This window comes from Onthophagus taurus, chromosome 3, assembly GCF_036711975.1.
Source record: "Onthophagus taurus isolate NC chromosome 3, IU_Otau_3.0, whole genome shotgun sequence".
Lineage (NCBI taxonomy): Eukaryota > Metazoa > Arthropoda > Insecta > Coleoptera > Scarabaeidae > Onthophagus > Onthophagus taurus.
In genome coordinates this window covers 9854904-9874396 of record NC_091968.1, presented here as the reverse complement: position 1 = coordinate 9874396, position 19493 = coordinate 9854904, and the positions used below count along the sequence as shown (strand labels likewise).

At 33.2% G+C, this 19493-nt stretch overlaps 1 protein-coding gene across 4 annotated transcripts in view; it reads right to left on the bottom strand.

The window, feature by feature from the left end:
- Positions 1–19493, bottom strand: part of LOC111420320 (organic cation transporter protein-like) — a 27688-nt gene extending 8195 nt beyond the window's left edge. Inside the window, exons 1-2 of one of the 4 annotated variants that reach the window (XM_071194814.1) lie at positions 19278–19493; positions 7416–7650 (exon numbers count right to left, since the gene is read on the bottom strand). In XM_071194814.1, the coding sequence (XP_071050915.1) occupies positions 7416–7650; positions 19278–19432 (390 nt within the window). In that variant the 5' untranslated portion in view covers positions 19433–19493. Of the gene's footprint in view, positions 1–7415; positions 7651–7957; positions 8204–8361; positions 8547–8634; positions 8974–19277 lie in introns of those variants that run through there. The other 3 variants (XM_071194812.1, XM_071194811.1, XM_071194813.1) reach the window with 3 other exon arrangements.

Below are 19493 nucleotides of genomic sequence, written 5' to 3'. Positions count from 1 at the left end.
AATGCTTACCACCTGTGAAATTACAAATAATTATGACGGCATCACTTGAAAGCCGTCAAATGCATATATTTTATGGCCTATTAATAGAAAAAATAAATAAAATCTGTCATTCTTTGCATGATTTTGATTCATTCCGCTATATCTCAACAACTGTATAGCTTGTTTTTGTTAACTATTGACTATTACTTGCTATATTTTTGATTAAATTAAAAGAATATTACTTTTGTATAGACGATTTTAATGTACGTCTTATTATCATCTAGTTACAATTAAAAAGAATGACAGAAATAATAATAATAATAATGTTATTTTTTCTTTAATATCTCAAGGTAACACAACAAGTGTAAACATGGCTACTAAAAATTTTATAATTTTTAATAATAATAATAATAAGAATTTATTATTAATATTAAAAAGTTTGTAATTTTTGGAAGGTGAATTGCGAATAGCTAGTCCCTATATCTATCTGTTGCATGTACTGAAGATTTCTAGAGAATTAAATTCTCTATCTGATAAGCTAATCAAATATGGGGTGTTCCATTTAAAATTTTCGACTTTTTTGCAATTGAGTATGGTAAAACAGTAGTTAAATTTTTGAACATCCTGTCCTGTATAAGATTAACCGATGTAGCCAATGGCGCTCTTACAAATTTTAACTTTCTAGCTCGATCACAGTGTTAATTGCTAAAAAAAGTTTCTAGTTAAAATAATTCAAAAACTAAAAGCACTAGGTATCAACATATCTTATCAAAGTCAACTTAGTTTTGTGTGTGGAATCAGAATATGCAGTAAAAACTATATCATTCCATTCATATATAAAAAACACTTATTCTCAGTGTCAGTTTGTTTTTTATATATGATTGAATAAGTCAAACCTCAGTAAAACAATAATTTCTGTATTATATCATTCCATTTAATACAACATATGTTTATTTCATGGTTATGGAACATCCTGTAAGTATAAAAATATTTTCTGTTTATAGTGTGATAAATTCCCTAAACTTTTGTCTAAGGAAGAACTGCGCATCTCAGCTCCTTAATGCCATTCATGTACTTTGTCGCTTATTTTGGACACCTGTACCAGTACAACAATTTAGCGCTGAATTACAATTCAAACTAGAACCAACACTAGCATTAGAACTAACAGTAGATCTAGAACTAGAAATATTGTGTTCGTTCCACAGGGTTCAATACTTGCTTTAAGGGCTTTAATACTTTTTATTAATGACCTACCCGGCTATCTTGAAGATACTCATCTGATTATGTACGTTGATGACTCATCTGTTGCAGTTGCGGTTGCGGATACAGATCGATTGAATATGAAAATCACGTCAACTATTAAAAAGTTTTCTGTATAGTGTGAGCGTAATAGGATTATGTTAAATGTTGACAAAACCGTTTGTATCAGCTTTTTAAAAGCGTCGAACATTGTCAACTAGTTTTGCGAATAAATTTTTATTTGCACAACACACAGGGCTGGATCACAACTTTTGTAGGCCCGAGGCGCTCTATATTTTTGGGCTCCAAAAACAGTCTAATATTACCATTTAAATATTATGTATAATAATAATGTTTATTGCCTCAAAAACAGTTATTTACATAAATATTTATATACATTCATAACAAATAATAGACATCAAGGCAAACGGATCAATTTGTCGCAATAATCGATATCTTCCAAGAGACCAAACTGGCAACAGTGTACATGTAATTTTAAATAAATAATTATGGCTACCAAAAAAGTAATACTAAATGATGTGCTAATAGGATTGAGCAAATGAGCATATTTGAGTTATGTAACGGATCGACAGTCAGTTACTGCAAGGAAATAGACACAAAAAAATGCAGTAAAAGATAGATGAAAGGCAGACTAGAGAAGAAAACAAACACGTGTAGGTTAAGAAGAAGATAGTTGAAGAGATAGCAGATGGCGCCTTAATTTTTAAAACTTATTAAACTAGCTGCATTGCGAACAACGTAAATCGTTCCACAACCTAATCGACTGCACTATAAAAGATCTGTGGTAGATTTCAATACTATGGACTAGAAACATGAGTGTAGAGTCCGACATGGATCGAGTGGGTAAGTCATGTGATGCTAAAAGGTGAAAGGCATCGGACAAATAAGCAGGAGTGCGGGTATGGACAATTTTGTACAACATAGTAAGCATACGAAATGATCTACGACTCTGGCAAGTCATCATCTGTAGGTTGTTACGATATGGAGTAATATGCTGAAACTTTTCTAAATCAAAAATGTACCGTATACAATTGTTCTGAAGTCTTCCGGAGTTCCCCAGCACACTGCCTTGGGGAACTCCACATTTGATGTCAACAGGAGAAGAGAGTACAGATTCCACGCGGACACGTAAAGACCGATAGGAAACGTAGGACTGGGACCAAGATACACAAGAAGAGGTCAAAACCAATAGCAGAAAGTCTAGTTAACAGGAGGGCATGGTCCACAGAATCAAAGGCCTTACCAAAATCAAGTACCACAACGGTTATCACACGCAGATCTAATATCATCGGTGATCTTAATCAGTGCTGTAGTAGTGCCATGCTCTTCACGAAAACCAGACTGGAACTTGTTAATCAGATTAAACTCATCAAGATATTTCTGAATCTGCAAATAAGCTAAATGTTCAATAGCTTTTAACAACGTAGATAGAATAGAAATGGGTCGAAAGTTACCAACATGGGACGGAGATTTAATTTTTGGGATAGGAATAACATAAGCGATTCGTCAGATATATAGACAATAACAAATATAGACAAGAAATATATACTGTTCAAAAGAACAGTTGAAAATATGTGTTAGGGGTGTAATAAGAGGCTCGCGCCTCAAGCGCCTACTGGTTAATCCAGCCCTGGCAAGTTGTTAGGTGGCAGAAGGTTATGACTTCTCAAGAATTTATAATAGATTACCCCGGTCGATTAGATCTCAGGAGTTCCCCAAAAAATTGAAACAAGTTGTAAAACGGTACTTCTTAGACTCTGTGTTCTATTCAAGACAGGAATTGTTAGATAGGAAGTGATTTTTGTTAGTTATAACGTATTATATAATTTACTATTGTATTTTGTTTTATTGTTCTATGTATGCTGACTTGTCACATTTACTTATGAAGCCTACGTGATTGAATAAATATTCTATATTCAGTGCTAGGTTTTTGTATATTTCCGAATTTTTCTAATTCTAGGTCTTGTGTTAGTTCTAGTTTTAATTCAATAGAAATATACAACAACCTAGCGCTATCTAATGCTAACTAGCTCTACTTAGCACTCTCTCTAAAGCGAACACTAGAATTAGAAACATTCGGATTTAGCCGTACGTCTCTTAAGACGGCTAATCCCGAATATTTCTACTTCTAGATCACGTGTTAGTTCTAGTTTAAGTTGTTATTCAGGGTTAGATTGTTGTATATTTTTTTCATTGAACTAAAACTAACAAGGGAAGTGTCACAACTGTGTCTCACCGATTTCGATGCAATTTGGTACAGTCATAGAATGGGCCAAAATAAGGTTCGTACATTTTTTTATACGTGCGGTAAAAGCCCCTGGGGCGAGTTATAGGGGTTGAAAGTTTGGAGAAAAAGTACGTTTTCACTTATATTTTAAAAATGAAAAGTGCTATCAAAATTTGGTAAATTGTAACTGATATTCATTTTAAAAGAGCTTTCTTTTGATGTATCACACATATACCAGAGGGTTAAGAAGGGCGAACTACCCCTATTTTTTTGGAATTATTTAAAAACCACCCTATCGATTTTGGCGGCATTAAGTATACTTCCAGCACGTTCAAAAATATTAGTTAAGGGTTTTTTCCCATTCGCTCTAGATCATCCCCAGCGAAGTTACGGGGGTTAACATGTAACCACTTTTCGTAAGAATGATGTGATAAAATTGTCAGGTATTTTGAAAATACTTTAACAAAACCGTAAATTAGTCGCACAATAAAATGTTTAATGTAAAATAAGGCATAATACACCATTTAGGGGTGGTTGGGGTTAACCACCCCCTTAAAAATTAATTCTATCCCGGGCATTACTTGTTGATTACGGCGAAATTTGGTACTGTGTTTGTTTTATATTTGAAGTAAAAATTTTTGAAAATGGTTATAAGGGTTACAAATTAGGGGTAGTTTTTTGTTTATACCTCGAAGATGAAAACTGCCATCGTAACTGTGGTATTGTTTTTTAAAAATCTATCTATCGATGTTCCACGAGGTAAACTACCCTCATTTTCTTTAAATAATAAATATAAAACTACTAGATAAATAAGATATTTTATTTATTTATGAGTTAAAAAGCAACTGACAAAAAAAAATAGTTCAATATACCAAAGAAGTTTATTCTACATTACTAATTGACGTTTTTTATGTTCAATGTTAAATTTATTCTTTCATTAATTTAACACTTTTTTCCTATCTTCTATAAAATTCCTTTATTAATAAAGGAAAATTAATGAAAGAATAAATAGAAATTCTCTATCACATCATTAACATTGTTAAGTTTATTTTTATTCTACATAATGTTGCCAAAAATACACCTACCAAAAAAATTTTGGCACAATATTTGTTTTTTTAGTGCCGCTTGCTAAAGGTCATTTCTCAAAATAGTTTTTTCTAGTATAAAAGAACGTGTGCCCAGTGGGTAGATTTTAGTTTCAGAGCAACTGACAGAAGCAATGGTTACAATAAACCCAATAAACGTTTTAAATTTGCTAATGACAGTTTTTACTGTTATGAATATTCCCCAGACTCCTGTAAATGAAGCAGAAGTTAGTTTAAAAGAAAATATACAGCGTATTTTAATGGAAAGTATGGAAGACTACAATATGCAAATTGAAGACGAAACTGTATTAATTTTCGATTCATCCAATGGCATCAATGACGGTCAGCAAATTATTGAAGACCAGGATACAACTGACAGGTTTGTAGAAGATACTGATGCTCATTGTCCATTGAAGGATGACATCGACTACGAGTACAAATTAGAGGCGGTAAATTACTGGACAAGTGGGAAGAAAGGTTATTTGAAACTAGAAACCGTAAAAAACAAATACCGAAAAGTAACGTCAAAGACCCAATTGCACAGATGGTCTAAATATATTGAAGAAAGAGGGACATACAAAGAAAAATTAGCAGAAATTACCGAATTTGTAATTAATCAAGCGAGAGCCGCCGTAGATAATAAATTGCCACTACATGATATTGATATACGCAGATGGGCTATACAAGCTAGAAATGAAAAGAATTTATCTCCTCAACTGTTCAAAGCATCTCATAGCTGGGTGCAACGTTTTAAGAAAGCAAATCGGTTAGTAAGCCGAAAAATAACAAAATTTCTATCCCAAAAACAAATTGGAAATGTTGATCGAGTAAAAACTTTAGCAAAAGATTTCGTTAAAGAGGCAAAGCTACAAATCCAAATATATGGACCTGAAAACACCTACAATTCGGATCAGAGCGGTTTTAACTTGGAATTCCATTCGGGAAGAACATTAAGCGATTTAGGAGTTAAAACCGTAGAAAGTGTGGTCCAGTCGGTGTCATCTACAACGCACAGTTACACAATTCAACCCGTAATATCTGCTGATGGGAAACTTCTTTCTCCACTTTTTATTGTTTTAAAAGAACCCTCTGGCAGCTTTGGACCGAGGGTAGCAAATACAATGTTTAAAGCAGACAATATATACGTTTTGGCATCAAAATCTGGAAAGTTAACTTCAGAACACATGAAAAATTGGCTCCAAAATGTATATTTTCCAAATACTGGTTCTAAATCATTATTATTATTAGATTCTTGGAGTGGCCATTGTCCTGAAGTTATTAGTGAAATAACTCCATCAGGTACTAATTTTAAACATTTATCTATACCTGCAGGGACAACAGGTCAAATACAGCCCCTAGATGTATTTGGTTTCAGAATATGGAAAAATTTTATTAGAAGATTCTCTGATCAGATTATTCTTTACCAGTATGATGTCAATTTACATCAGAGGGATAACATATTAAAATTGCAATCGTTGACGCATAACCAGTTGGCTTCCCCTCGGTTTATAAATGTTTTTAAATACGCATGGTTTGCAAGTGGCTATATAGAGGAGAGACCAGACCATTTTGAAAATCCCGTGGAAGTTTGCTTTTCGAGTGAGAAGCCAACGTGTGATATCTGTGGGGATATAGCGGTCATAACATGTGCATGGTGTAAAAAATCCTTATGTTTAAAACATTTTTTCCACGACTTTCATTTTTGCCAACACTACGTAGAATAAAAATAAATTTAATATTGAAAATTAATATAATACATAAAAAACGTCAATTAGTAATGTAGAATAAACTTCTTTGGTATATTGAACTATTTTTTTTGTCAGTTGCTTTTTAACTCATAAATAAATAAAATATCTTATTTATCTAGTAGTTTTATATTTATTATTTAAAGAAAATGAGGGTAGTTTACCTCGTGGAACATCGATAGATAGATTTTTAAAAAACAATACCACAGTTACGATGGCAGTTTTCATCTTCGAGGTATAAACAAAAAACTACCCCTAATTTGTAACCCTTATAACCATTTTCAAAAATTTTTACTTCAAATATAAAACAAACACAGTACCAAATTTCGCCGTAATCGACAAATAACGCCCGGGATAGAATTAATTTTTAAGGGGGTGGATAACCCCAACAACCCCTATATGGTGTATTATGCCTTATTTTACACTAAACATTTTATTGTGCGACTAATTTACGGTTTTGTTTAAAGTATTTTCAAAATACCTGACAATTTTATCACATCATTCTTACGAAAAGTGCTTACATGTTAACCCCCGTAACTTCGCTGGGGTTGATCTAGGGCGAATGGGAAAAAACCCTTAACTAATATTTTTGAACGCACTAGAAGTATACTTAATGCCGCCAAAATCGATAGGGTGGTTTTTAAATAATTCCAAAAAAATAGGGGTAGTTCGCCCTTTTTAACCCTCTGCTATATGTGTGACACATCAAAAGAAAGCTCTTTTAAAATGAATATCAGTTACAATTTACCAAATTTTGATAGCACTTTTCGTTTTCAAAATATAAGTGAAAACGTACTTTTTCTCCAAACTTTCAACCCCTATAACTCGCCCCAGGGGCTTTTACCGCACGTATAAAAAAATGTGCGAACCTTATTTTGGCCCATTCTATGACTGTACCAAATTGCATCGAAATCGGTGAGACACAGTTGTGACACTTCCCTTGTAAGTCTAGTTAGTTTAATTTATACATCATATGACAATTCGGGAACTATCCCGGATTTATTTATGAACATGAAATAGAGCAACTTGAGGAATAACCCGAGTTGTATTCTATCTATGAGCGCTAACATTTATATTTAAATATAGAGGTCCGTTATATCTATGTTTTATTATACTCACAGCGTGTAAAATAGTTTTTTCCGGTGATTTATAAACGAATTCTTCACAATTTTCGATAACATTCTGGTCGAAATTAACAGCGGGACATTCTTCCGTTAATAATTGATCAGTTATGTTGATGTGTTGGTATCTTTCGCATTTTTTCGGAAGCCCATCATCGTAAGGAACGGAATTTTTTAGCCAATCCGGTTCGAATTGATTTTGATTTGGTTGATCACACTCGGGAATAAGGCATCTATAAAATTAAAACGAATATAATTTTTTGAGATAAAGATATCGCCGAATCGACAAAAAATTTTTTTTAAACGACGGACTTTGATTAATATATATAAATAGAAAAAAAAATTATTTTCTTCGTTAAAGACCTTGAATTTGCATCGAAATAAAAAAGTGACATTAAAATTAATAGTTGTTTACTGTGTCTTCGTGAATCACGTCACGGTTTCTTGGGAAAATTAACCACATAATTACCTTTGAATTAAAAATACATAAGATTCTATGAAAATGATGTGGAAAAAATTGTTTAAATTTTTGTTACATACCTGTATTGTACATTTTGTGAGGTAAAAACGAACGCGACGTGAATTGCAGTTTGCCATAAAACTGTTAAAGCTACTAAAGAATAAATAAAAATTTGATATTTTCCAACTTCACCGATTAATTCTAAAACATTATCGAAAGTTTGAGGCGAAGAAGACATCGTTATAAAAAATTAATTATTTCAAACTAAACTAAAAACTTTTGTATCGACGTCGAGTTATGTCGCGTTATAAATAGTAACTGACATCTCCGCGTTGTTTTACAATGTTTTCATTAAAAATAAAAAACCGTTATCTGCACTGGAGATGGAGGCTAGTTCAAAATTTATGATAGCCACTATAATTCTGATTATTTTATGATATTATTATTAATGAATTGATTTATTTTAAAAAAACTTTATATTTACCTGCATGGAATGTTTTGCGTTAAAAACGTAAACAAAAAAAAGATTTGGGCTTGCAAAATAATGAGAATTCCAACGAGCACAAAAACAAAAGTTTGATACTTTCCAAAATTCCCCAAATCATTTATAATTGTGTCTAAACTATTTTTATCACAATCGCTATCAATTCGCATCGTTCTTACGATAACTTTCGATTATAACTAATCTCAGTAATATATAAGTATAAAATGATTTAGAATAAATTAGCATTAATTATAAAGTAATTAACAGTTTTACCTATGATCGATGTTTTGTGATGTAAACACAAAAGCCATATGAATCGCCGTTTGCCATATTACAGCTAACGAAACTAACCCGGAAATAATTAATTGATATTTCCCAACTTCACCGATTTGTACTAATAGATTATCTAAATTATCATCAAGCACAGTCATTATTCACTTATTTATTTATTTATTTTATTAAAACATCGAGTTTATTTTCTTTTAACCGATTCAAAACAGAAAGTTACCGTGTCAAGGATGCACAAACACCTTCGAATAAAACAGTACACCTCCGACTGTGACTTTAACGAGTGCGTGCTCGAATTGATGGGTTAATGTTATGGGAGTAGATTAAAAATAATAAAAATTGGTTTGTGACGCGTTTTTAATTGGTCGATTTTAACGATGGCTATTGTCCATCGTTGATGGATTCCTTATCGGGTTATTATTTTTTATTAGATCGACGATTTCAAATAATTATAGATAAGACAAAAGTTTCTAATAAGTGTATACGGATTAAATGATTCTTTAAAAACAAAAATATAGATATTTCTTAATCTTAATAAGAAATCGTTTATTTGTTTTTTCGACACTTATTTGTTTAAATGATACTTATTGATAAAAATAACTGCGTTTTTTTTTCATTTTAAGGGGAAGTCCATAAATGTTTGCGATTCGGCAAATGTTGTGGGTTGTTCTTTGTCAGCATCAAGAACTAACATAACGGAAGAAACTATTCTTACAAGAATCACTATGACAACAATAATTATCTACTAAAAGATAAATATCTGGAGTTGTCTAAATGAATAGTTGTAATCAAGAGGAGCTTAATTTGCAACCGGTCGAGAACTCGTCGACTCAGTTGTAAACTCCAGTTGTAAAAGAGTTTTTTTCTGGATTAGAAGGTGTTGCTTTATCTTACCGTACTTGTACTAAAAATGATAGTGATACAAAAGGTTTTGCGAAATAAATTCTATAAAATGAATTGTGCAAACAAATAGGAAAAAAGTTATTTTAAGTATAACAAAATAACTAACAGTTTTTTACCATCTTGTTAAATCCTCGTTTCTCCGTAGACATTGAGTATTTTGGAGAAAATACATATAGCATACGAAAGTATAATATTTTTAAATAAAGTGGTTTTTATCCAAAAAAAAAAACAGGCAATAATATTTTTATTGAAAAGAAAAATGGCAACTGTTGTATCATTTTGGAATCTTGTCTAAACAGGTCATCTTTTAAAATTACTTGCCAAGTATTACTCCTTTCTTAGAAATGGTGTATCAAACTTAGTGAACATAAGTTTTTTCAACCTTAACTCAATCAAACTAAAATTTTTTTCACTATTATCACTATTAAATTGCGAACATTTCTGGCCGTAATAGGTAAAGATCTCTAGATCTCTAAAGTTATCTATTATCACTTAACTAAGAGACATGGAATTTTTTTATTATTTTAATTTGGCGTAAAATCTAAAGAACGGGATTGATGTATAATTTAATTTGTCTTACTAGTTTCGCCTATACCGGTATCTTTAGAGACTTGGTCAAAATTTTATGAAAATAACAACTTCAAAGATAATAATTAACGAAATGTTTTACACGTTAACTGTTACAGGTTAATACTTACATTATATGATATATATTATATGATTATTGATTATACACGTTAAAATGAAAATGGTTGAAGTACGTTTGAGACTTACATATCGGAATTAATAGTTTAAAAAGTTTATCAAGACCTCGTTTTATACAATAATTATCTTTGAAATTGTTATTTTCATAAAATTTGACGAAGTCTCTGAAGATGGCGCTTTAGGCGAAAGTAGTAAGAAAAATGAAATCATACATTAAACCAGTTAAAATACAGTGAATTCGTTGTATAAATTTTACGCCGATACACTGCTAGAATAGATACAATTGACTTCATATTATTTTTATTTTCTCCTGGTTGACTTTGAGATTCTAGGTACCTGTGATACAGAGCGGATATGATCGAAATATTATAAAATTTAAACACAGAATTAGAATAGACATGAATACACAAGAATATTATACACCAATATAACCAACGAAAATATTGTGGTTTTTGTCTTAACAGCATTTTACGCCACCTGTTACCATGCCATCTAACTGCGTATAATACGTATTTTCTTAACCTTCGCGAGTAATATTACGTTATTTGTGTGCGTCCTCAGACGCACGGCTAAACCCGAAGCTTTCTAGTTCTAGGTCTAGTGTTAGTTCTAGTTTTAGTTCAATAAAAATATGCAACATAGTGATTTTTTATGCTAACTAGCGCTACTTACCATTACCGCATACAACTAGAAACATTTTCGTTTCATCACATCGCTCTCAAGATGACTAAACCCGAATGATTTTAGTTTTAGGTCTTGTGTTAGTTCAAGTGATACTGCTAGTGCAATACTAGAACTAACACTAGACCGAGAACTAAAAACATTCGGATTGAGCCGCATGTCTCTCAAGACGGCTAAATCCAAATGATTCTAGATCTTGTGTTAGTTCTAGTAATAGTGCTAGTTTCGGGTTTAGCCGTGCGTCTGAAAAAGCACAGCTAAACCCGAAACTTTCTAGTTCTAGGTCTAGTGTTAGTTCTAGTTTTAGTTCAATTAGAATATGCAATATCTTATGTTAACTAGCGCTATCTACCACTGTCATTGGAGCTAACATTAGACTTAGAACTAGAAAAATTCAAGTTTAGCCGTGTTAAGCCTTTGAATATACTGAATATTTTCATAAACTTACGAAAAACCGAAAAGATTGAAATAGTGATAAAATGAAAAAAAAAAATTCGATTCCGATAAAATTGTCATTACGGACCTGTATTTTTCAAAAATGTGCAAACGATCCGAAACCTTCGAACAAAACCTGTTTATAATACATGTACATCCCTTAATACATTCCATAATATAAATACGGCCTTATAAATCAGTAATTAATGTGTACAGTGATACAATAAAGTCTACTTACAGCCCTGAAAATGATAATATCTCAGCTCCCGAAATGTAATTCAATGAAATTTTTTAACAAAACATGTAAGAAGTGCATATTATTTCCATATTTTACATAAAAACTATATAAGTTATTATTAATCAAGGAGAACACAAAACATAATCATATCTTTAACTCAAAAAACTCTACATACAGTCCTAAAAAAAGTTTATCAGTGTCCGTTATAGCTCAATAAAAATATACAACTATCTAGCGCTGAATAACAAATAAAACTAGACTAATACTAGCACTAGACCTAGAACTAAAAGCATTCCGTTCAGCCGTGCGTCTGTTAAAACGGCTAAACCTGAATGTTTCTACTTTTAGGTGTAATGTTAGTTCTAGAGACAGTGGTAAGTAGCGTAGTTAGCGTTATGTTGTATATTTTTATTGAACTAGAACTAACATAAGACCTAGAACTAGAATAATTCGGGTTTAGCCGTCTTGAGAGACATGCGGCTAAGCCCGAATGTTTCTAGTTCTAGGTCTAATGTTAGTTCTAGAGACAGTGGTAAGAAGCGCAAGTTGGCATAAGATATCACTGTGTTGTATATTTTTATTGAACTAAAACGCACGGCTAAACCCGAATGTTTTTAGTTCTAGGTCTAGTATTAGTTCTAGTTTTACACTAGCACTATCACTAGAACTAACACAAGACCCAGAATTAGAATCATTCGGGTTTAGCTGTCTTGAGAGACGTGCGACTAAATCCGAATGTTTCTAGTTCTAGATCTAGTGTTAGTTCTAGTTTTGCACTATCACTAGAACTAACACAAGACCTAGAACTAGAATAATTCGGGTTTAGCAGTCTTGAGAGACGTGCGGCTAAGCCCGAATGTTTCTAGTTCTAGGTCTAATGTTAGTTCTAGAGACAGTGGTAAGAAGCGCAAGTTAGCATAAGATATGACTATGTTGTATATTTTTATTGAACTAAAACTAGAACTAACACTAGAACTAGCACAAGACCTAGGACTAGAATAATTCGGGTTTAGCAGTCTTGAGAGACGTGCGGCTAAGCCCGAATGTTTGTGTGTTCGACTTTGTATTAAAATAATATAGACATTGAATTACATTTCAGGAGCTGACATATTATCATTTTCTGGGGTGTATGTAGACTTTATTGTATCACTGTACATTTTTTGTCTTTTATAACTTTCTTGCCATAAAGACAACGTCAATATATTTTTTTTTAGATTTATTTTTTCATCATGTTCAAAATACATAGTTACATGAATACTTTAGCGTTAAATCCTTTCAAATGTATTATAGAAGGAGATATATTATAAAAACAAAACTTGTCATAAATTTTATGACAGCGCGCTCGTTCGAAGGTTAAAGTTATTAAATTACAGATTTCTAAATTACCGTACATTTTTGTACGGTATTCACCTTTGGATTGTACACGGTACATTTAGTGGAATTACCGTACATATGGCAACACTGGAGTACACGCTTTTTTAGAACGAAATGGTTTTATTAATTTCGGTATTTTTAAACAAGTTAAACCTTTACTAGCTAAAAAATACGGCAAAGTGTTTGTAATTGGAGCTAGAATTGCTCGATTAGTTACGGCATAGCAATTACAACAATTTGGGTTAGAGATTATCGTATTGGAAGCTTGGGCTAGAGTCGGAGGAAGAATTGCAACCTTTCGCAAACGCAATTACATCGCTGATTTTGGTGCAATTGTTGTAACTGTGCTTTGGTGGGAATCCTGTAACTCCATAGAATTCGTCAAAAATTTCCTTTATATCAATCAAACGGCGCCACAGTTGATAAGGACAAAGATGAAATGGTTGAAAGAGAATTTAATCGTTTATTAGAAACCACATCGTATCTTTCTCATCACTTATACATTTTAATTACGCCGGAAATAAACCGGTTGGTTTAGGATACACATCAGAATGAGTTATAATTTGTTATAAAACTTCAAGGGAAACATGTTAAAGAAAAACAAATTCAACATCTCAAATCAGTTATTGTGCAACAAGAGAAATTAAAAGCTAATCAAAAACAGATGGTTGGAATTAAGGAGCATATGGAAGAGTTAAATGATAAAGTTAAAGATTGGGCGAAAATCGATAAAAAGGATGTTCAAACCTCCCCCACCCCGACCGGCGTTGAAATTTTCTTTTCGAATGTGAAGCAAGAGGCCCCCAGGAATAGGATGCCGTTGAAATTAGATCGATTAAAAACCCCGAACGGGCCGAATTTTGCGAAAGTTTGAAGAAAATCGATTTTCCCGGACTATAGGAAATGGTTAGGAAAATTTTCTTTTCGAATCCGAAGCAAGAGGCCACCAGGAATACGATGCCGTTGAAATTGGATCGATTAAAAACCCCGAACGGGCCGAATTTCGCGAAAGTTTGAAGAAAATCGATTTTCCCGGACAGTAGGAAATGGTTAGGAAAATTTTCTTTTCGAATTTGAAACAAGAGGCGACCATGAATACGATGCCGTTGAAATTAGATCGCTTAAATACCCCGATCACGCATTTTTTTCAGTTTAAAATCTATGGGTGTAATCTATGGCCAACTTCACACGCGTAACTCTATTCAGTCGTTAGGCATTGTCTGAAAAGTATTAGTATTAGAAAAGTTATGTGAGAAAAACCAAATTATACTTCTGAGCGGTACTTTGAACGATTTCTTATTATGATTAAGCATCTCTATCTTTATTTTTAAAGAATCATTTATTCCATATACATTTATTAGAAGCTTCTGTCTCCATATCACGTTGATAAGCAAACTCTAATTGAACATCACCTCCCCCACCCCGACCGGTGAACTTACAATATTTAGACAAATAAATATATGAATCGATATATTTCTATTTCCTCCATCTAATTATGCAATAATTTTAAATTTCTCCACTTTAGTTTACGAAGAAAATAAAAAATTAACTTTTTGCAAATGTCAGACGTTGATACCTTCGTTAATACTGCAAATTCCCGTGTGATCTTTACACCAATAATTTCCTCCAGTGTTTCTTAAATTTCCTCCGTCGTTATTTTAACAAAATATGCATTAAATTTTTTGTAAACAATATCTTGTTATGTGCAGATGCCTGGACTTTGTACGCATGCGCAGAATACATTTGCGCGTGTTATTCTAAATGGCATGAAATGTAAAAATAGTTACCGTTAATAAATTTGACTGGTCTATTTATTATTGTTTTAGAATAAAGCTAAAAATAAATTTTTTCTTTGTGTCGTCAAAAAAATTAAATTTATAGTTTCGTGTAAATTACGGTACTATAACAAAATCAAACAAAATATATTTTTGCAATCCAAAGCAATGCAATCCATTAAATATTTCTGTATTAACAGTTGGTGTAATAAACATAATTATTTGTTTTTAAATACCAGAAGTTATCTTCTTATTTAATTGTTAACTTTTTAGATTTACCTACCGCTCCGTAATTTACAGGAAGCTGTAAATTTCATTTCTTCGACGACACTAGATTTCGGCGGCGTTTAGAAATTTTAAAATAAATACTCCTATATCCATGAATGTATGTAGTGTAATAATATTCAACTATTGTATAAAAATCATTATTAACGTAATATAAATTTAACAAACTAAATTGTAAACTAAATAACACAAAGAGAAGAAATAATAAACATGGTATGACAGTAAATGAATAATAAATATTTTATGAATAATATAATACAAATAGAAATAAACTTTAAACTATATTGCATTATAAAAAATTGCACTGATAATTATTTCCTCTTTTACTGGTAGTTTACAAGAGGTTCCAATTAAATCATTTTTCATCGTCCAAATCCCATCGCATTACGGCATAAGGCAATGTAGTGGCTTATTCCACCTTCAATTATTGAGGGCTCACATTTGATAATGCCACTCAAAACTAAATTCTTTTCATTTACTTTGACGTATTCTGGAATGTCTTCTATTCTTGTGCAGAATCTTGATATATCCATATTTAAGGTCTTCGCATAGCTTGAATTTTTGTATGCATCCTCAGTGTCAATCCACAGATATGCCCCCAACAGGTAATTTCTAGTTGAATTATTTCCACATTTATGACATGGGTATATTTCTGTTCGTAAATAATTATTAATTGACTCTACAAGGTTTGAATAATTGCAATTCCATACAATACTTAAATTTGGAATAGAAATTGCAATTTTATGAAATACTTGATGTTCTTGACATTTCAAGCACGAATATTGTTCTTTAATATATCCATAAACCTCCATTAGTTGTGTGAACAAGAATGTTATGTTCGTGTTGCAGTCAATAGTATTACTTTCTATTTGAAAAACAGATTTTAATATATAGCCACGGTTCAAATATAAGCTATTGTTCACGCCATTCCTACAATACTGTTGCAAAAATGATGAATAGCATAACCGCTGTAGAGCTAGGGATTGGGTTTTTCATCGGCGAAAGAGAACTAGTTACCACACTTAATAAGTCTGTAAAATCGGTAAACCTGCCATTTACCGCCATTTAGAATAACCCGCGTAGACGTATTCCGTGCATGCGCACAACGTCTAAGGATCTGCATACATACAACAAGATATTGTATACAAAAAATTTAATGCATCTTTTGTTAAAAAAACGATGGAGCAAATTTAAGAAACACTGGAGGAAATTATTGGTGTAAAGATCACACGGGAATTTGCAGTATTAACGGAGGTATCAACGTCTGAAATTTGCAAAAAGTTAATTTTTTATTTTCTTCGTAAACTAAACTGGAGAAATTTAAAATTATTGCATAATTAGATGGAGGAAATAGAAATACATCGATTCATATATTTATTTGTCTAAATATTGTAAGTTCGCCGGTCGGGGTGGGGGAGGTGATGTTCAATTAGAGTTTGCTTATCAACGTGATATGGAGACAGAAGCTTCTAATAAATGTATATGGAATAAATGATTCTTTAAAAATAAAGATAAAGATGCTTAATCATAATAAGAAATCGTTCAAAGTACCGCTCAGAAGTATAATTTGGTTTTGCTCACATAACTTTTCTAATACTAATACTTTTCAGACAATACCTAACGACTGAATAGAGTTACGCGTGTGAAGTTGGCCATAGATTACACCCATAGATTTTAAACTGAAAAAAATGCGTGATCGGGGTATTTAATCGATCTAATTTCAACGGCATCGTGTTCATGGTCGCCTCTTGTTTCAAATTCGAAAAGATAATTTTCCTAACCATTTCCTATTGTCCGGGAAAATCGATTTTCTCCAAACTTTCGCAAAATTCGGCCTGTTCGGGGTTTTTAATCGATCTAATTTCAACGGCATCCTATTCCTGGTCGCCTCTTGTTTCAGATGCAAAAAGAAAATTTTCCTAACCATTTCTTATATTCCGGGAAAATCGTTCTTCTTCAATACACTTAGGTATGTTTACCTATTTTGAGGAATCCCAGCTATGGCACGAAAACCTCGGGCCGTTTACCTACCTGTCGCGTTGAACTTTTCTTTTCGAATGTGAAGCAAGAGGGCACCAGGAATACGATGCCGTTGTAATTAGATCGATTAAAAATCCCGAACGGGCCGAATTTTGCGAAAGTTTGAAGAAAATCGATTTTCCCGGACTATAGGAAATGGTTAGGAAAATTTTCTTTGCGAATTTGAAACAAGGGCGACCATGAATACGATGCCGTTGAAATTAGATCGATTAAATACCCTGATCACTCATTTTTTTCAGTTTAAAATCTATGACTGAAATCTATGGCCAACTTCACACGCGTAATAGAATTATATTATATTCCAGAAGTCACTATATGCCAAAGCATAGAGGCGTGACAAATTTCTTTTTGAAAATCGATGTCAGGTCTAGAAATAGCTTTTTAATTCCATTTTTTAATATTGTTCTTAAGAATTGGTAAAAAGAAGGAGTTCGAGATCTGTCGGAATCGACGCAGAAGGCCATCATAGAGAGTTCTCGACAAGGACGCACATGCGTGATGTAGCTCACCACGCAGTTTTCGCTTGAACAGTCAACGATTTTGTCGGTGCTGAAGACGTGGAGGACATTCGGGGGCTTCGTGACGAAGAAACAGAAACATGCAGGACTCATTGGTCGACGTCCGGTAAAGAAACTACTCGTTTCAGCTAAGAATAGGAAGGCGCGCGTGGATTGGGCGGAAGCGCCCCTCAACGGAACCCGACAGCAGTGGCAGAAAGTCCTGTGGAGCGACGAGGGCAAGTTCCTGCTATTCGGAACTGATGGCATATCGTGGATACGTCATCCTACGGGCACTGGCTTCGATCCCAGGTACCTGCTTCCCACGATGAAGCACTGTAGTGATTCCGTCATGGAGTGCGGGTGCTTCAGTGCTGCTAGTATTGGTCCCCTGGTGCGCATTACGGGTACCATGGACCCTCAGAAGTACAAGAACACTTTGCAGGGTGACAGGCTTCCTTGGGAACGCAAAAACATGCGTCGGGGTTGACTGTTCCAGCAAGACAATGATCCAACAGGTTCGCGCGTCGAGATCAGAGCCCAGATCTCAACATCATCGAACCGCTCTGGGACACTTTGGGATACAAGAAGCTCTAACAGTTGCAGGCAGAGTGGGCGAAGCCCGCTATTGATGCATTGATTGATTCCATGTCCCGAAGATGCTGTGATCAACAGCAAGGCTTACCCAACCAAGTACTAGGTTGCTCTACATGGCTGATTGCTGTTGACGATTGTTATCGCTTTATAGTATATTTTCGTATTTTAATAAAAATAATTTTTTTAATAACTCAAAGTTGAAACGGATTCTTCTACACAAGTCTATGTCATGTGAAATACATTGCAAAACCTATGGTGAAAAAATTGTCGGGTTTCATAAAGTTTCAAAAATGTTATGTGGGAAAAACCAAATTATCATATACTTTTGACCGGTATTGTATTTGTTTTTTCGAAACTTATTTTTTTAATGATACTTATTGAGTTTATTTTTCATGATAAGAGGATGTCCATAAATGTTGGCGATTTGGTAAATATTGTGGGTTATTCTGTGTGATGATTGAGGATAAATAGCTGTCCTGATTTGGCCGTGCAAGACGAATGGGACAGGTGAGGAATCTACGAATGTACAAGGAGACCAGAGCGCAAGAACAAGACTATGCAGCAGCTTAAAGATCTTGCTGGGGAGAAGGAAAACGTCAGAAGATGGATCTCTCAACGTCACGATAAGAGCTTGTTTAAGAACGATGAGTTGTTTCTAAAAACTAGAAATTTATATTTACATTCTTGAAACTGTGATTTCGTACCGATGTAGTGCCTTAAGTAAATCAAATCGTTGATTTAGATGTAATTTATATTTACCTTGTTGGAATACGTTGAACAGTCCAAGCATAACTATACCAAGTAGAACCTTTACTTACAGTTGGAAATACCAGCCAAATCATAGCTACCACTTGAAATTTTCCTATTTCACCTATATCATCTAAAAGTTTGTTATAATCATAACGATTTTCTATATCAAAATTCTCCATTTTCTTTAAGCAACTTTTCGCTTAAAAATATCTTATCGAACTGAATCGAGGAAACAACTATCCAACCTAATCAGTGTGTAAACCTAATGATATCCAAGAATGTGAACGAAATGAACAAGAATAGATTACGATACCTACCATTAAACTTAATTAAAATAATAATGTTTACCTGTATGGATGTTGAACTTTCGCCGTGAACACGAAAGCGATGTGAATTGCGGATTCCCAAGAAACGGCTAAGATTAAAAAAACGAGAACTTTAGCTTGATATCGTCCGCATTCACCCAATTCCACCAAAACATTGTCCAAAGCATCACCGATCATAATGAGAAAGTATTGAGAGTGCTTAAACTAGAGAGCTATCCATAAACTGAGAACTTAAACT